Source organism: Ranitomeya imitator, chromosome 2, assembly GCF_032444005.1.
Source record: "Ranitomeya imitator isolate aRanImi1 chromosome 2, aRanImi1.pri, whole genome shotgun sequence".
Lineage (NCBI taxonomy): Eukaryota > Metazoa > Chordata > Amphibia > Anura > Dendrobatidae > Ranitomeya > Ranitomeya imitator.
Window position 1 is genome coordinate 822,370,724 of NC_091283.1, and position 17,748 is coordinate 822,388,471.

The 17,748-nt window shown below is 43.2% G+C and overlaps 1 protein-coding gene across 2 annotated transcripts in view; it reads right to left on the bottom strand.

Moving 5' to 3' along the window:
• BCCIP (BRCA2 and CDKN1A interacting protein) overlaps positions 1-17,748 on the bottom strand; it is a 52,341-nt gene that overhangs the window by 30,727 nt on the left and 3,866 nt on the right. Inside the window, exons 3-5 of one of the 2 annotated variants that reach the window (XM_069753955.1) lie at positions 2,293-2,434; positions 2,053-2,206; positions 811-1,742 (exon numbers count right to left, since the gene is read on the bottom strand). The exons of the other annotated variant lie outside the window; for it this stretch is intronic. Of the exons in view, the coding sequence (XP_069610056.1) occupies positions 1,298-1,742; positions 2,053-2,206; positions 2,293-2,434 (741 nt within the window). The 3' untranslated portion in view covers positions 811-1,297. Of the gene's footprint in view, positions 1-810; positions 1,743-2,052; positions 2,207-2,292; positions 2,435-17,748 lie in introns of those variants that run through there. 2 annotated transcript variants of the gene reach the window in all.

Here is a 17,748-nt window from a genome sequence, read left to right on the forward strand (position 1 = left end):
CCAAACACAGAATGGAGCAATCACTTCTGCTTCCCCAAACACAGAATGGAGCAATCACTTCTGCTTCCCCAAATACAGAATGGAGCAATCACTTCTACTTCCCCAAACACAGAATGGAGCAATCACTTCTGCTTCCCCAAACACAGAATGGAGGAATCACTTCTGCTTCCCCAAACACAGAATGGAGCAATCACTTCTGCTTCCCCAAATACAGAATGGAGGAATCACTTCTGCTTCCCCAAATACAGAATGGAGGAATCACTTCTACTTCCCCAAACACAGAATGGAGCAATCACTTCTGTTTCCCCAAACACAGAATGGAGGAATCACTTCTGCTTCCCCAAACACAGAATGGAGGAATCACTTCTGCTTGCCCAAATACAGAATGGAGCAATCACTTCTGCTTCCCCAAATACAGAATGGAGGAATCACTTCTGCTTCCCCAAACACAGAATGGAGGAATCACTTCTGCTTCCCCAAATACAGAATGGAGGAATCACTTCTGCTTCCCCAAATCAAAAATGGAGCGATGACCTCTGCTTCCCCAAACACAGAATGGAGCAATCAAAGCAACCTTTATCAAGCCTGAAAGGAGAAAAGAAGGCCTTCACATGGCTCAAGTGATTTTTGCTCTGCATTATCAAGTTTACCATTTGAAAATCTGAAATGGAATCATCTTACAAGCCTAATATCATCCAGGTATTTTGCAAATATGTGGCTTAATCTACAATACATAGGATTGCTGACATCTGAAACCCCTCCATGCATTACTGTGCGTAAAATAAATAAAAATTCAAAACTTTAGAACTTTCCAAAAGTTTTATTTAAAAAACAAAACATACATCAATATTATAAATAAAATATACTTTTACAAAATGCCCACCCCACCCACAACCAGCGTAAATGTCCCACTACATAACATACAAAAAATGTACCTAAATCCACTCATAGTATCTCCCATCGACTCTCAATACACCCTTCCGTATCTGGATTTGTGAAAAAAACGAGAAAGTGAAGGGAGAAGGACATGAGAGTGAGGGCAAAGGAGGAATAGGGTATATTCAGATGTGGCAGGTATGTTGCAGAAAACTCTGTGACTGTCCCTCCCATTTCTGTAAATGTGATGTGCCTTGTAGAAATTCATTCACCTGTTGCAGAATTAATAGCTCAATCAGATGTAAGGAACGGAGTTTCAGTCACAAAAAATTCTGCAAAGTATTTGTCATGTGTGATTATATCCTTAAAATGGAGAAAGATAAAAGGAGAAATGGAGCAAGGACATGGTACAGTACAAGGTCTAGGAATAATCTGACTGGGAGCTGCTAGGTTGCTCGGTGCACACATCTCGGAGGCTCGACACCAAAGTATCGACCGCAGGTGGGTTAAAGGGTGGAAGGAAAAACTCCACAGAGCTCAGAGCAAAAGACATGAAGTCAGCACGCCTGTTCAGTGGCAAGCGGCGTACTTGAGCTGCCACTACACGTCCAAAGTCGTCAAGGCCGTCTTCAGAAGCTCTCCTTTGCAAAAGGGTCAAAATCCCGGCATCAACCTGCTCGGAGATAAAGGCCCTGCTGCGGACCACGCGTCTCTTCCTCATTCTGGGGGGTCGTGGAGGCAAGATGACCACAGAATTCTTCTTAGATTTACGTTTGGATCCCTTTCCTCGTGCAGAGCCTTTGACAGGTCCATTCTTCTGCTGGTCTTCTTCCTCGCGCATGTGTAGGTCAGCATCCACGTTCGCTCTGGTAAGCAGAAAACAAACAAACAAAAAAAAAACAAGCTGGTAGTAACTATCCTCTCGACCACAATGCACGGACTGGCCACAGATCTCCTTACCAGATCTCATCAGCCTTATAGATATACGAGGCTGTTGAGTTTGAGTTGGGAGACTTGAGATCAGTCCATGTAAAACAGTACAGGTTCTAACTGCAAAAGAAAGCCATACAAACTGGATTCCTCCAGAGTAACATGTTCCTTGATCAATGGCTCCTCTTTTTTGGACAGGACGTGGCTCGATAGGCCAAACCATCTAAGTAACTATGCAAAACTTACTGAAGGATCTCGCCGCTAGCTGTGAGGAACATCATCTCCTTCCTGTATATGTATGGCTTGCGCTTCGATTGAGCGGTTGTGCTCCGTTGTTCCCGGGCAAGTTCCCGTATAAATTTGCCTAACACAGTCCGCCATTTGTTCTTGATGTCACACTCTACAAACAGTACAAAATAAATTAAAACAAAAAAAAAAACAACACAATTTTGAATACTAGTCGTATTTAATAGACGAGACACTTGCCGATGATCTCCTGCTGTTTCTCGGGCAGTCCATCCCAGTTAAGGTGCAGATTTCGGCAGATGGTATTCCAGGCTTCGTCTTTTAGCTGGCGGTCACTGTACCCGTTTTCGGATGTATCCCACAGTACAGGATGAGCTTCCACCTGCATTTGGAAAGAAAAACAAAACAAACTCAAAACATTAACTACAAAAGCAACATGATAAAAACCTATATAAAATAAAATATTATATTGCCCTGAGGAGGTAATAACATACAATGGAGGCACTTACCAGCGGCAGTCAAGCCCTCCAATGGAGTGACAAGATTCACAGCAGAGTCCACACGTGGAAAACAAACGATGCACATCGTCTTGATCACTAGCACTAGATGTTTGCACTTAATGGCATCTTTGATGCTAAATATCTTAACGTGTCTCCCTTACCGCAAGGTGGGTTCAACATAATCTGCAGTCTTTCTACATTTACCCAAAAATGCTTGGCATGTCATGGTAGAGTCCGTCCCCGACAGACAAAGCAGATTTGCCTGTGTCCCTACAGTGGTATGGACAATCAGTGCGGCTGGTTGCATGCAGTCAAATTTTTGGCCACCAAGATGACCACTTACATAGTAACATACATAGTAACATACATAGTTAGTAAGGCCGAAAAAAGACATTTGTCCATCCAGTTCAGCCTATATTCCATCATAATAAATACCCAGATCTACGTCCTTCTACAGAACCTAATAATTGTATGATACAATATTGTTCTGCTCCAGGAAGACATCCAGGCCTCTCTTGAACCCCTCGACTGAGTTCGCCATCACCACCTCCTCAGGCAAGAAATTCCAGATTCTCACTGCCCTAACAGTAAAGAATCCTCTTCTATGTTGGTGGAAAAACCTTCTCTCCTCCAGACGCAAAGAATGCCCCCTTGTGCCCGTCACCTTCCTTGGTATAAACAGATCCTCAGCGAGATATTTGTATTGTCCCCTTATATACTTATACATGGTTATTAGATCGCCCCTCAGTCGTCTTTTTTCTAGACTAAATAATCCTAATTTCGCTAATCTATCTGGGTATTGTAGTTCTCCCATCCCCTTTATTAATTTTGTTGCCCTCCTTTGTACTCTCTCTAGTTCCATTATATCCTTCCTGAGCACCGGTGCCCAAAACTGGACACAGTACTCCATGTGCGGTCTAACTAGGGATTTGTACAGAGGCAGTATAATGCTCTCATCATGTGTATCCAGACCTCTTTTAATGCACCCCATGATCCTGTTTGCCTTGGCAGCTGCTGCCTGGCACTGGCTGCTCCAGGTAAGTTTATCATTAACTAGGATCCCCAAGTCCTTCTCCCTGTCAGATTTACCCAGTGGTTTCCCGTTCAGTGTGTAATGGTGATATTGATTCCCTCTTCCCATGTGTATAACCTTACATTTATCATTGTTAAACCTCATCTGCCACCTTTCAGCCCAAGTTTCCAACTTATCCAGATCCATCTGTAGCAGAATACTATCTTCTCTTGTATTAACTGCTTTACATAGTTTTGTATCATCTGCAAATATCGATATTTTACTGTGTAAACCTTCTACCAGATCATTAATGAATATGTTGAAGAGAACAGGTCCCAATACTGACCCCTGCGGTACCCCACTGGTCACAGCGACCCAGTTAGAGACTATACCATTTATAACCACCCTCTGCTTTCTATCACTAAGCCAGTTACTAACCCATTTACACACATTTTCCCCCAGACCAAGCATTCTCATTTTGTGTACCAACCTCTTGTGCGGCACGGTATCAAACGCTTTGGAAAAATCGAGATATACCACGTCCAATGACTCACCGTGGTCCAGTCTATAGCTTACCTCTTCATAAAAACTGATTAGATTGGTTTGACAGGAGCGATTTCTCATAAACCCATGCTGATATGGAGTTAAACAGTTATTCTCATTGAGATAATCCAGAATAACATCCCTCAGAAACCCTTCAAATATTTTACCAACAATAGAGGTTAGACTTACTGGCCTATAATTTCCAGGTTCACTTTTAGAGCCCTTTTTGAATATTGGCACCACATTTGCTATGCGCCAGTCCTGCGGAACAGACCCTGTCGCTATAGAGTCACTAAAAATAAGAAATAATGGTTTATCTATTACATTACTTAGTTCTCTTAGTACTCGTGGGTGTATGCCATCCGGACCCAGAGATTTATCTATTTTAATCTTATTTAGCCGGTTTCGCACCTCTTCTTGGGTTAGATTGGTGACCCTTAATATAGGGTTTTCATTGTTTCTTGGGATTTCACCTAGCATTTCATTTTCCACCGTGAATACCGTGGAGAAGAAGGTGTTTAATATGTTCGCTTTTTCCTCGTCATCTACAACCATTCTTTCCTCACTATTTTTTAAGGGGCCTACATTTTCAGTTTTTATTCTTTTACTATTGATATAGTTGAAGAACAGTTTGGGATTAGTTTTACTCTCCTTAGCAATGTGCTTCTCTGTTTCCTTTTTGGCAGCTTTAATTAGTTTTTTAGATAAAGTATTTTTCTCCCTATAGTTTTTTAGAGTTTCAATGGTGCCATCCTGCTTTAGTGCAAATGCTTTCTTTTTACTGTTAATTGCCTGTCTTACTTCTTTGTTTAGCCACATTGGGTTTTTCCTATTTCTAGTCCTTTTATTCCCACAAGGTATAAACCGCTTACACTGCCTATTTATGATGTTCTTAAACATTTCCCATTTATTATCTGTATTCTCATTTCTGAGGATATTGTCCCAGTCTACCAGATTAAGGGCATCTCTAAGCTGTTCAAACTTTGCCTTCCTAAAGTTCAATGTTTTTGTGACTCCCTGACAAGTCCCCCTAGTGAAAGACAGGTGAAACTGCACAATATTGTGGTCGCTATTTCCTAAATGCCCAACCACCTGCAGATTTGTTATTCTGTCAGGTCTATTAGATAGTATTAGGTCTAAAAGTGCTGCTCCTCTGGTTGGATTCTGCACCAATTGTGAAAGATAATTTTTCTTGGTTATTAGCAGAAACCTGTTGCCTTTATGGGTTTCACAGGTTTCTGTTTCCCAGTTAATATCCGGGTAGTTAAAGTCCCCCATAACCAGGACCTCATTATGGGTTGCAGCTTCATCTATCTGCTTTAGAAGTAGACTTTCCATGGTTTCTGTTATATTTGGGGGGTTTGTAACAGACCCCAATGAGAATTTTGTTACCATTTTTCCCTCCATGAATTTCGACCCATATGGACTCGACATCCTCATTCCCTTCGCTAATATCCTCCCTTAAAGTGGACTTTAGACAAGACTTTACATAGAGACAAACCCCTCCTCCTCTCCGATTTTTACGATCCTTTCTAAACAGACTGTAACCCTGTAAGTTAACTGCCCAGTCATAGCTTTCATCTAACCATGTCTCGGTTATTCCCACTATGTCAAAGTTACCTGTAGATATTTCTGCTTCTAGTTCTTCCATCTTGTTTGTCAGGCTTCTGGCGTTTGCGAGCATGCAGTTTAGAGGATTTTGTTTTGTTCCAATCTCCTCACTGTGGATTGTTTTAGAAATGTTCTTACCTCCCTTCTGAGTATGTTTTCCTGGGTCGTCTTTGTTCGAGTCTAATGTTTTTCTTCTTGATGCCCAAATTTTGTCTTCCAATTGTGTAGCCATAGGCTCGCCGCGGGTGAGCGGAGGTTCATCTAAGCTGGCACAGCAGACACAGTATGGCCCTACCATAAGGATACAACCCTTTTACAGAGGGAATGGTAATGCCCATAAAATTCACCCACCCAGAGGTAATGTAGAGCACTGGGGTCCAAAGAGCCGATTTATTTTTCACAATGAATGCAAAAAGTTATTAAAGTTTTAATCGCTGACCTGCAGAATAAAGTCATGTCAATACTACCGCAACAATTCGTGAATTTGTTTTTTTCCTTTTTGCAATGTAATATTTTTTTTAAATAAATTATATAAACAGTGCCAGTAAAAACTACAACTCATCTCACTCCTTTACCACCCCAACTTCCCCACAAATAAAACAAACCGTGATAAAAACTTTTTTTTTGGAAACACTGGAATGAGAAAAGAAAATTAAAGAAAAAAAGGAAAAACAGCATCAAGAAGTTAATGTGTGATCTACTTTATTTTTTATTTTGCTCATGTTCAGATTTCTGGCAACACGAGTCCTTTGCATACATCGAATTTCAGGTTAGCAAATGGACCAATTTTACGTCTGACCATCAAAAAGTTTTATTTAAAAAAAATAAATAAAAATAAGTTAGGAGTTTAAAAAAAAAAAAAACTTCTATCCCCCAAATCTAATATACACACCAACCAGCAGTAACACCCCCCACACTCATACTTTATAGGTTATACATTGCAGTCAAAATGCTGAAGGTGTCCTGTGATATATGGCACTCACATTAGCAGCAGATCCGGCCTTTAAATCACCGTATGTAAGTTGCTCGGTGCGGCGCCCATTGGTTGGACTCGTTTTTCCAACACAAGTTGGATCAGATTGAGATCTGGAGAATTTAGAGATTGGCCATCATCTTCAACTCTTTTTCATGTTCCTTAGATCATTCTTGTTCAAAGACGTTCAGTGTGGCGGGTTGTTGGTCTTTATACAAATCAAACCTCATGAGAACAGGACCCAAAGTTTCCCAGAGCACGGCACTAACTCCACAATCTTTTCTTTTAAGTAGTGCCACCTGTACCATCTCTTCCCCAGGTAAGGAACGGACCTCCATAGGATGTTTTCTTCTACATAATTCATGCAACCGAGCAATCGTCTTTTACTCCTGGTTCCTTTTCACGCGCCTATTGTGACAGGTCACAGTAATGGACAAGGGGCAGCATGGGCACTGTCTGGTCTATGGCTCTGCTGCCCCATGGACAACAATCCGCCATGCTCTGCATGTTCGGACATTAAGTTTTCCAGCAATGTGGCAATTGTAGCTCTTGTTTGGGATCAGACTAGATGGACTAGCCTTTACTCCCTCCATCAAAGAGCCTTGGGCACTGTGACCTTGTCCCCGGTTCACCTTCTTGAATTACTTTTGGCAGGTTCTAACTCCTGCATCCCAGGAACGCCCCACGCGTAATGCCTTTCACAGGAGATGACACTCATTTGTCGCTATGTTGTCATTGTCAAAATATCCTCGGTCTTTATATGCACCCATTTGTTACGATGTTAACAGACTGTTCCCTTCCTTTACCAGGTCCTGTCGTCACCAGATGATCAATGCCATTTACTCTGTTATAGCTGATTGGCGCAAACAAATAAATCGGTAAAGATGATTCATTTATTTTCTCCATTGGTCAATTAAAGCCTTTCCCATTGACAACTCAAATTTGTAAGCCCCCGTTATTCTTCACTGAAGACTCTCCAAATGTTAACAGATTGATGGCAACTGGGTATACACGATGGCGAGAGAGTAAGGGTGATGCTCTTCCACAGTGGCTTTATTATTCCCATCAAAATGGGTCACAAATCACTAGATCACCAGCACTAAAAGAAAGAAAGGAATATACCACACAAGTATGCAACATATTTTATGTATACAACACAAAATGTCTTCACATACATTTAACTCTTTGGGGTGGAAAAGTTTAGTTTTATTCATCAGGTGGACAAAATAACAGTAACAGGAAGATGAGAGCTATAAGGAAAATAAACTACGTCTCTTGGGTCTAAAAGTGTAAGAGCTAGACTAAACTTTGTGGGTCTCATTAGCAAATATTTTAGTTGCATTTGAAGCCCTGAAAGAAAAACAGGGATCGGAAGAATTAGTGCAAGCGGAAAAAGAATGCCCATTTACTGGGAGGAGGGAAAGATGGGCATAGCCATAATGGTGAGTTGGAGATGTTGGAGGCACACCAGGACCTCACGGAAGAAAACCATAAAGCACATCTGAGACCCTCCAAAAAAATCTAGGTAGTCTTTGCCCTCAAACATCTGGATCATCAGCAGAATTTCTCTGTTTAGCTCTCACTCTGGAGGGTCTTGAGCCCTCCTTCGGGGTTGGACTTTATGCAGGAGTGTCTGCTTTTTCTGCATCTGTTGGCGTGGCCCGTGATGACGACCAAGCTTATTCTTTAATGGCCCCTTCAAGTCACCATCTAAGTGGGCTGATGTTTTTTTCTCCCTTATCTGCTGTTTCTTTGGGTCAGTTTGGAGCTTCGGCTGCAACGGTGGAACACTGTCTTCCAATCGGCGAGAAAAATATAAAGGCCCCTAATTTTCCAAATAAGGAGCCTCAAAAGAAAATGTATTGCAATAGGCAACAAGATCATTCTACTCGTAGGATCTGCGTGCACATTGTGACTGGTTCCCTCTATGTCGGCAGTAGGGCATTTGGATATATAACCAGCACACCTGTCCTCACTTCATCTCTAGTGATGAGTGAATATACTCATTGCTCGGGGGTCCTCCGAGTATTTGTTAGTGCTCGGAGATTTAGTTTTCATCGCCTCAGCTGAATGATTTACAGCTACTAGCCAGCTTGATTACATGTGGGGATTCCCTAGCAACCAGGCAACCCTCACATGTACTCAGCCTGGATAGTAGCTGTAAATCATTCAGCTGAGGCAATGAAAACTTAATCTCCGAACACTAACAAATGCTCAGAGATCACCCGATCGTGCTCGGGAAAACCTGAGCAACGAGTATATTCGCTCATCACTATTCATCTCTTCTATTTTGGCCTTTGTAACCACTGACATTTGAGTTTCAGAGCAAAATAGGATGAGACTGTACCTGAAAGAAAAAAAAGAAAAAAATTATAGTGATAAAATTACTTTTATTCTAGGACATTAAATATGGCAAAATAACTACCTGCACGAGACTTGGAAGACCTCCACGTCCATCCTCCGATACCTGGCCGTGCTGTTGGTTTAGAAACCGGATTCTTGGCAATCACAGAAAACGATAAAACAGAGGCCAATCCTTCCTGAATTTTTGTTCCGCAGGAAATTAAAACCAAAGTCCACAACACTATAACATGTGCACCTTTTTTCTTCAGATTTCACAAAAGGAATCTGTGACGCAGGTCAAAATCTGGGTAAAGATGTCGGCGAGATTGTATAAAATATCATTTACCGTATATACTCGAGTATAAGCCGAGATTTTCAGCCCAAATTTTTGGGCTGAAAGTGCCCCCCTCGGCTTATACTCGAGTCACGGTAGTGGTGGGGTCGGCGGGTGAGGGGGGTGAGGGCGCTGAGGTATACTTACCTAGTCCCAGCGATCCTCGCGCTGTCCCTGCCTTCCTCCCCGTCTTCTGTGTTGCAGCGTCTTCCCCTCTTCAGCGGTCACGTGGGACCGCTCATTAGAGATATGAATAAGCGGCTCCACCTCCCATAGGGGCGGAGCCGCCTATTCATTTCTCTAATCAGCGGTGCCGGTGACCGCTGACAGGAAGATGCTGCAGCACAGAAGACGGGGAGGAAGGCAGGGACAGCGCGAGGATCGCTGGGACTAGGTAAGTATGTTATATTCACCTGTCCGCGTTCCAGCCGCCGGGCGCCGCTCCATCTTCCCGGCGCCTCCATCTTCCCGGCGCCTGCGCTCTGCCTGTTCAGGCAGAGGGCGCGATGACGCATATAGTGTGCGCGGCGCCCTCTGCCTGATCAGTCAGAGCAGAGACGCCGGGAAGATGGAGGCGCCAGGACCGGACGCTGGGAGCTGCAATCAAGGGAGGTGAGTATGTGTTTTTTTTTTTTTTATTGCAGCAGCAGCAGCGGCGGCAGAGATTTATGTGCAGCATCTATGGGGACAGTATGAACGGCACACAGCACTATATGGGGGCAGTATGAACGGCACACAGCACTATATGGGGGCAGTATGAACGGCACACAGCACTATATGGGGGCAGTATGAACGGCACACAGCACTATATGGGGGCAGTATGAACGGCACACAGCACTATATGGGGGCAGTATGAACGGCACACAGCACTATATGGGGGCAGTATGAACGGCACACAGCACTATATGGGGGCAGTATGAACGGCACACAGCACTATATGGGGCATCTGTGCAGCATCTATGGGGCAATATGAACGGTGCAGAGCACTATATGGCACAGCTATGGGGAAATAATGATCTATTTTTATTTTTGAAATTCACCGGTAAATGCTACATTTCCACCCTAGGCTTATACTCGAGTCAATAAGTTTTCCCAGTTTTTTGTGGCAAAATTAGGGGGGTCGGCTTATACTCGGGTCGGCTTATACTCGAGTATATACGGTACTTGCATTGTGCTCTATTCCGAGGCAAAACTTACTTGAGGACTGTCCCTGGGAAATTTTGTAGGTCGTGAACGGAGGCCTAGGAGTTGCGCTACGTCTTTGTATGTCTTTTTTTTGCAGATTTTAAAGCGCCATACTTGATCCATATAATAGTTTGATGCTCTCAGTGTTGCGCCCCCCCCCCCCCCCAACTCTTTGTAGTACTACTGCCCTGTGAATCAAGAGCCTCAGCTGCCGCGTGTGGGTTGGAAAGAAGCTTGAGCTTGCTGAAGCAGAAAGCTCACCCAACAACTCTAAAGCAATGGCGACCATTTGAGCAAGAAAAATGAGCCTTAAACTGTAGAGTCACAAGAATCCGAAAGCCAGCGATAGCGCTCCAAGTGTAAGCACAACGGAAAGTGCAGGCTCGTGCCAAAGCAAAGGCTGGCAAAAAACTTAAATAATGAAATGACAAAACAAAGCAAACAAGTGTTGATGTGCAAACATTAGAAAATTGGATGCGACTTGTCATCACAAGTGAATAGAAAAGGACAATGCAGACGGATATATACAGGCAACGGAAAGGAGTTTTTGGACACAGTAAATTATTTTTCATGTGCACTTGTACATATTTATACCAGTATTTGGAAATCCTTCATCGTAGTGTCGAGTAGAGTTGATAAAGCTTTGACAACTTGTAGTAGTAATAATCTATAATCTTTATTTTTTTTTATATAGCGCTAACATATCCCGCAGCGCTTTACAGTTTGCACACATTATCAGTACTGGTTCTGATCCACATAAAGCGCCCCTACATCTAACTAACTGATAACACTGGCTAAGGATGAACTAAATCAAATGGAAGCTACATCTACAAAAAACAAGGTGAGTCTAAAGTAATCTACCATAGTAAAGCCTCCAATAGTGACCACAGCAACTCTGCATCCAAAGGACTGGATCATGAAGTTTGAGGCTGTTTCTATGTGCAAAATTGCAGCTTTGTTTTTTCTGCAGGTGTAGGCACTAGAATGCGGATTAGCAACTTGTTCTGCATTTTTCCCATTTTTACTGCAGATTTGAAGCTTTTTGCATGTATCTTTTAGCGTGAAAGTTACAGAATACTGCTAGAACTCTAGCGCCACCTATTGGAAGTAGCAATCCTAACAGTTAATGTCGACCCTTTAACGAGCCTTGTCACATGACTTAGGATAATAGCCAAACCAGAATGTCAATTTGCAGACACTGTGTTTCGGGGTACTGCCCCTCGTCAGAGAAACAATACTTCTAGAATTCTGCACTAAATATATAATATATTTATTAATTAATTAATTATAGAGGTATAGAGCGTGTCATGGGGACATGGCCCCAGAGTCCACTTCGGTATAGAGCGCGTCTAGTCATCTGGTCCAGATGACTTCCATGAAAAATCTACGAACAGCCAATAAACAAGCCATAGTTACATCTTCTGTCTCACTGAACCAACATACCCAACAAGAGTGCAAATCGTTAGCCATCTCCATAAATGTACTAGCCCATCGGAAAAAGTCTTTACTGAATGTAAAAATTAGCACATGTGCATTGAAGGAAACAGTTACCTACTAAAAAGTCCAAGAACATACAAAGTGGACTGGAAGCCACAAATGGACTACCAACTTGTCCTACTTATTTTCAGAAAATGCTCAATGGATACGTGACCCGAGAACACCAACGTCCAACGATCACTTGACAACAAGGCATAAATCAATATCAATATGGATACCTTTAGAATAAAGTGTAAGGTCGGTGGTACTTCACACAATATATAAGAAGGCTGTTTCCAAGCAATAAAAACTTACTTTGATTTTATTACTTTTTTTATATCAATCCATAAAAATAATAATTTAGTTATAAATTAGGCACATTTTCTTTCACACGACTAATAGTAACATAACTCTGGTCTCCTTCACTTTTAAGGCTCGATACAAATGAAGGAATACGGTCTCGTTTTGGTATAAAGGATAAGGCTATGGGAGACGCCATGGATTGTCCGGGCCCCGGCCATCAAACAAGTCAGATTCACAGTGCGGGACAGGTTGAACGCCATTATACGGTATTCCAGGTTGCAATGGCGATGACGGCACACTAAAAGGCTAGAAAAGGTGTGGTAGAACCTGATGACCTGTCTACTATATACAGTGATACATGGAGGCTGCAGAAGCCAAACGCTCCAACATTTTACTGGAAATAACGTGTAAAAATTATTTTTAGCTAAAAAATACCAGCATTTCAGTAAACAAATGATACTGTCCATATCCTGTAGAAGCTCCACTAAGCAGTAAAAAAAATAGTGGGTTGTGAGTGCCCTGTTCATGAGCTTTGACTTGTCACTCACTAATCTCTAGGGTGAAGGAGCCTAAATGAACAGATGAGAACTGAGGGCCAAGTGCTCAGGACAACGTCAAGAAAAAAAAAGTCAGGATGTACAATATAACACCCTTGTGATAGCTTTGGTAATGTCCTGGAAGTGGCACAACAGACATAAAGCACAGTGGACTTTTCTATCATAAACTTAAAGAAGCGCTCTCATCAAACTCTTTATGCTATTAATATTGCAATTGTCATATTATATAGCACTGTGTACTTACAATTGCTCATTTTGCCCTTCTACCAAGCTAATTCTGCTCTTTTTCATAAGGTCTATAACATCATATAATTAAAGACCAACAAGCTGAATTTTTCTAAGCTCTCTGTAGAAACAGGAGGTCAATCTTCCCTGCATGAGTCATAAGTCCCTGCAAAAGTCCCTGGCAGGAGAAAGGAAGGAGCAGCTGGGTCAGGAGTTGAAGAGAGGAATGATAAATGCAGGGACAAGAGACTTCCTGTTTCTACATAGAGCAAAGAGAAGAGAAGAATTAACTGGGTAGAAAGGCAAAATTAGCAATTGTAAGTGCACAGTGCTGTATAATAGGATGTCTGCAGTATATTATCTCCTCTTTAATGTAGTGGAGAAAGAAAGTGTGCCAATGATAAAGTATACATGTAATCAGGTCCCCACAACCACAAGAGCGTTTAAAAGATTCAAGTGTGGGGTACACATAATTGTGTGTGTGTGGTTCCTTCAGCATAGCTAGTTATGAAAATGGATGATTTTCACTTAAGTACTCTCAAAAATCCCCCCACCGTCTGCAAACATATTAATTTTACCATGATGGGGGCCTAGAATAAAGCCTGTGATCTTCAGGGTAGAGCGGATAATGGCCATATTGTGTGAAGTACCACCGACCTTACACTTTATTCTAAAGGTATCCATATTGCATATTGATTTATGCCTTGTTGTCAAGTGATCGTTGGACGTTGGTGTTCTCGGGTCACGTATCCATTGAGCATTTTCTGAAAATAAGTAGGACAAGTTGGTAATCCATTTGTGGCTTCCAGTCCACTTTGTATGTTCTTGGACTTTTTAGTAGGTAACTGTTTCCTTCAGTGCACATGTGCTAATTTTTACATTCAGTAAAGACTTTTTCCGATGGGCTAGTACATTTATGGAGATGGCTAACGATTTGTACTCTGTTGGGTATGTTGGTTCAGTGAGACAGAAGATGTAACTATGGCTTCTTTACTGGCTGTTCGTAGACTTTTTATGGAAGTCATTTGGACCAGATGACTAGACGCGCTCCATACCAAAGTGAACTCTGAGGGTAGAGCGGATAATGGCCACCAATGGCTCCATTGCAATGGAATATAACAATCACTCACAGCCAAAGCTTACAGACAGTTCTCCATCCTCCTCCTTCTCAACCTTTCCTCTACCTTTGACAGTCGACCACTACCTACTGCTACAGATTCTTCCTTCCCTTGGCATCATAGACCTCTCCATGTCCTGGATCGCCTCTTACCTTTCCAACCGCACATTTAGCGTTTCCCACTCCCACACTACCTCCTCATCCCACCCTCTCTCTGTTGGAGTCCCCAAAGGCTCTGTCCTCGGGCCCCTACTTTTTTCCATCTATACTCTTGGCCTAGGACAACTCAAAGTCCCACGGCTTCCAGTACCACCTGTATGCAGACGACACTCAAATCTACCTCTCCGGCCCAGATGTCACCTCCCTGCTGTCCAGAATCCCGGAGTGCCTATCAGCCATATCCTCCTTCTTCACCCCTTGCTTCCTAAAACTCAATGTAGACAAAACCGAACTAATCATCTTTCCTCCATCTCATGCATCTTCCCTGCCCGATGTATCTATCATGGTAAACGGCATCACGCTCTCTCCCGCACCTGAAATCCGCTGCCTCGGAGAAACTCTCGACTCTGCCCTGTCCTTCAAACCGCACGTCCAAACTCTTGCCACCTTCTGTAGCCTGCAACTCAAAAGTATTTCCAGAATCCGTCCTTTCCTCAGCCCTCAATCTACTAAAACTCTTGTGCATGCCCTCATCATCTCCCACTTCGATTACTGCAACACCCTCCTCTGTGGCCTCCCCGCTAACTCTCTTGCACCACAACAGTCTGACCTCCACTCTGCTGCCTGACTAATCCACGTCTCTCCATGGCTACTCCCCTGTTTCTCCACTTTGGCTCCCAATTCCCCAACAAATCCAGTTCAAACTACTAACACTGACCTACAAAGCCATCCATAACATGTCTCCTCCCTATATCTCCGAACTAATCTCCCAATATCTCCCCTCACGTAATCTTCGATCCTCCCAAGACCTCCTACTCTCCTCCACACTTATTCGTTCCTCACACAACTGCCTCCAAGATTTCTCCCGAATATCCCCCCATCCTCTGGATTTCCACAACTCAACACGTCCGATTATCCACCACCCTCGGATCTTTCAGACGGAATCTGAAAACCTAGGGTCCTCTCCCCTCTGTACCAGTCTTTCACTGTTAATTTGTTTACTGTAAACTATAGCTATAACTTTGTATGTAACCCCTTCTCATGTACAGCACCATGGAATTAATGGCGCTATATAAATAAATAATAATAATGGGGATAGTGGGCTTCCCTGTCAGGTGCACTAAAATAAGGGAAATCAGTCTCAAGTATACCCATTGACCCATATACGCAAAACCACTTCCGTATACAGAAGTCTAAACTAGTAAAGAGGTCCAAAAGCAATCCTACACATCGCTGCCCAAAGGAGCTCCAACTCGGAGTGAAGCCTTATTGGCATCCTAGGAGACCAGCTCTGATCCCCACACTCCATTTTCACTGGTTGACTGGAAGGACGTAAACAGAGGTCGAATGTTAAGGGCCTCTGATTCTCCCGTCATTAACACAGTTTGATCCTGCAGGATACAAGACCGAAGTCAATTAAATTTTAGCTAGGATTTTTTTTTTTTTTTTTTAATATCAGATTGTGCTTCTTCGATACTGCAAAGGATGGGGTCCTTACCAGGTTTGGATATGGCAACTATTATTGCCTCCCACATAGATGCCAGTAGCGAGCCCTTCTTGATAGATTCTTCAAAGGGGGACTTTAGAACTGGATAGAAGCATTACATGTATTGTTTATGAAACTCCCCGGGAATTCTGTCGTACCCAGGGGTCACATTGCAAATCTCAGGTTGCACCAAAGTAGTCTGTTCTCACGGTCCTCCGTTCTGTCATGTAGGGTGTCCGGCTGAGTCTTGACAGTGGAGGAGATGGCCGATACCATGGGAGTTATACAGTCCTCCATAGTGTTTATTTGTTGTTCTGCCTGTCACTCGCTCTCTGGGCATCTCGAAGCCAGATCCACATGTCAACTTTGAGCTCATCAATTCTAGTTAGAGCTGTCTGGCATTGGCGGATGGCCTGTAGAACTTTCCGAGTGTCGCTCAGGATGTTCGGCTAGGATTCACCTGTAGGATCAGAATGCTGGGCCGGGGTCGCAGCCTCAGAGCCCTGCGATATTTCTCCAATTTCTCAACTACATGCGGATGTTTCTTTTGCTGAGAGATGGAACTTTTAGAAGGCATTATACCAGCAGATATGTGAAGCACAAATTCAGTAAATGACAAGCAGTGTCAACTGTGTTCTATAAAAACGGATGACGGGGGTCAGCAGCAAGGAGCTAAGATTACAATGCTCCTTTTAATTGGGTGTATATTCAAAAAAGAAACATAGAATATAGGATCCAAAGCTGGACTTGGCGCTGCTGGTCTGTGTCTAGGAGGGATCATTCACATAAATGCCAATCCTTGTCAGGTAGTCAGGAGAGACCTGGGCACCTGCAGTTATTATATCCCTGAGCAAAGGGGGGGGGGGGGCTGCACAGGGTTAGGTGGGGTGACAAGACCTCCTAACCAGTAGCACACTTCAGAGGTCCCCAATATGGTGCGCACAATCCTACATCCTCTATCACAATACCTTATTTGTTATTTTTAATAAAAATAAAAATCACAATATGGGTGTTGAAAAACATTGCCAAACAGGTTTGAAAAATACATTTAACACAAAAACCATATTTAAACTATAGGTCATTTTTTAAGAATACAGCCACATTTTTCCAAATTTACACATTCTTTTAAGTTCTACCATGAACGAAAGTGTTGGTTACCTGATAGATAATGGAAAACTACCGTAAGTATTTTCACAATTGGATGTATTTAAAAAAAAATGTTCCTGTGCAAGAAATAAACTAATAATAGTGCCCCTGCTGCATCGTGAGTAAGACTTCTGTCCACCCGTGCAGGGGGGCTTTAACAGATTGACGGCATGTGCCGCTTGAAATTATCAGACAGAAGGAGGCAGGCCATAGGGGGTGAAAATGCTTACCGTATATACTCGAGTATAAGCCGAGATTTTCAGCCCCAAAAAATGGGCTGAAAGTGCCCCTCTCGGCTTACACTCGAGTCATGGAAGGCGGGGGGGGTGGTGGGGTCGACAGGTGAGGGGGGAGCGATGCCTGTCAAATACTCACCTGCTCCCGGCGCTCCTGACACGGTCCCTGCATGTCCCACGGTCTTCGGGTGCCTGCAGCTTCTTCCCCTGTTCAGCGGTCACTGGTACCACTCATTACAGTAATGAATATGGACTCCACTCTCACAGACGTGGAGCAGCATATTCATTACTGTAATGAGCGGTACCATGTGACCGCTCACTACAGGAAGAAGCTGCCGCTCCCGAAGACCGTGGGACATGCAGGGATCACGTCAGGAGCGCCGGGAGCAGGTAAGTATCATATTCACCTTTCCGCGTTCCACCGACGCCTCGTCTTCCCGTCCTCTTGCTGTGACTGTTCAGGTCAGAGGGCGCGATGACGTATTAGTGT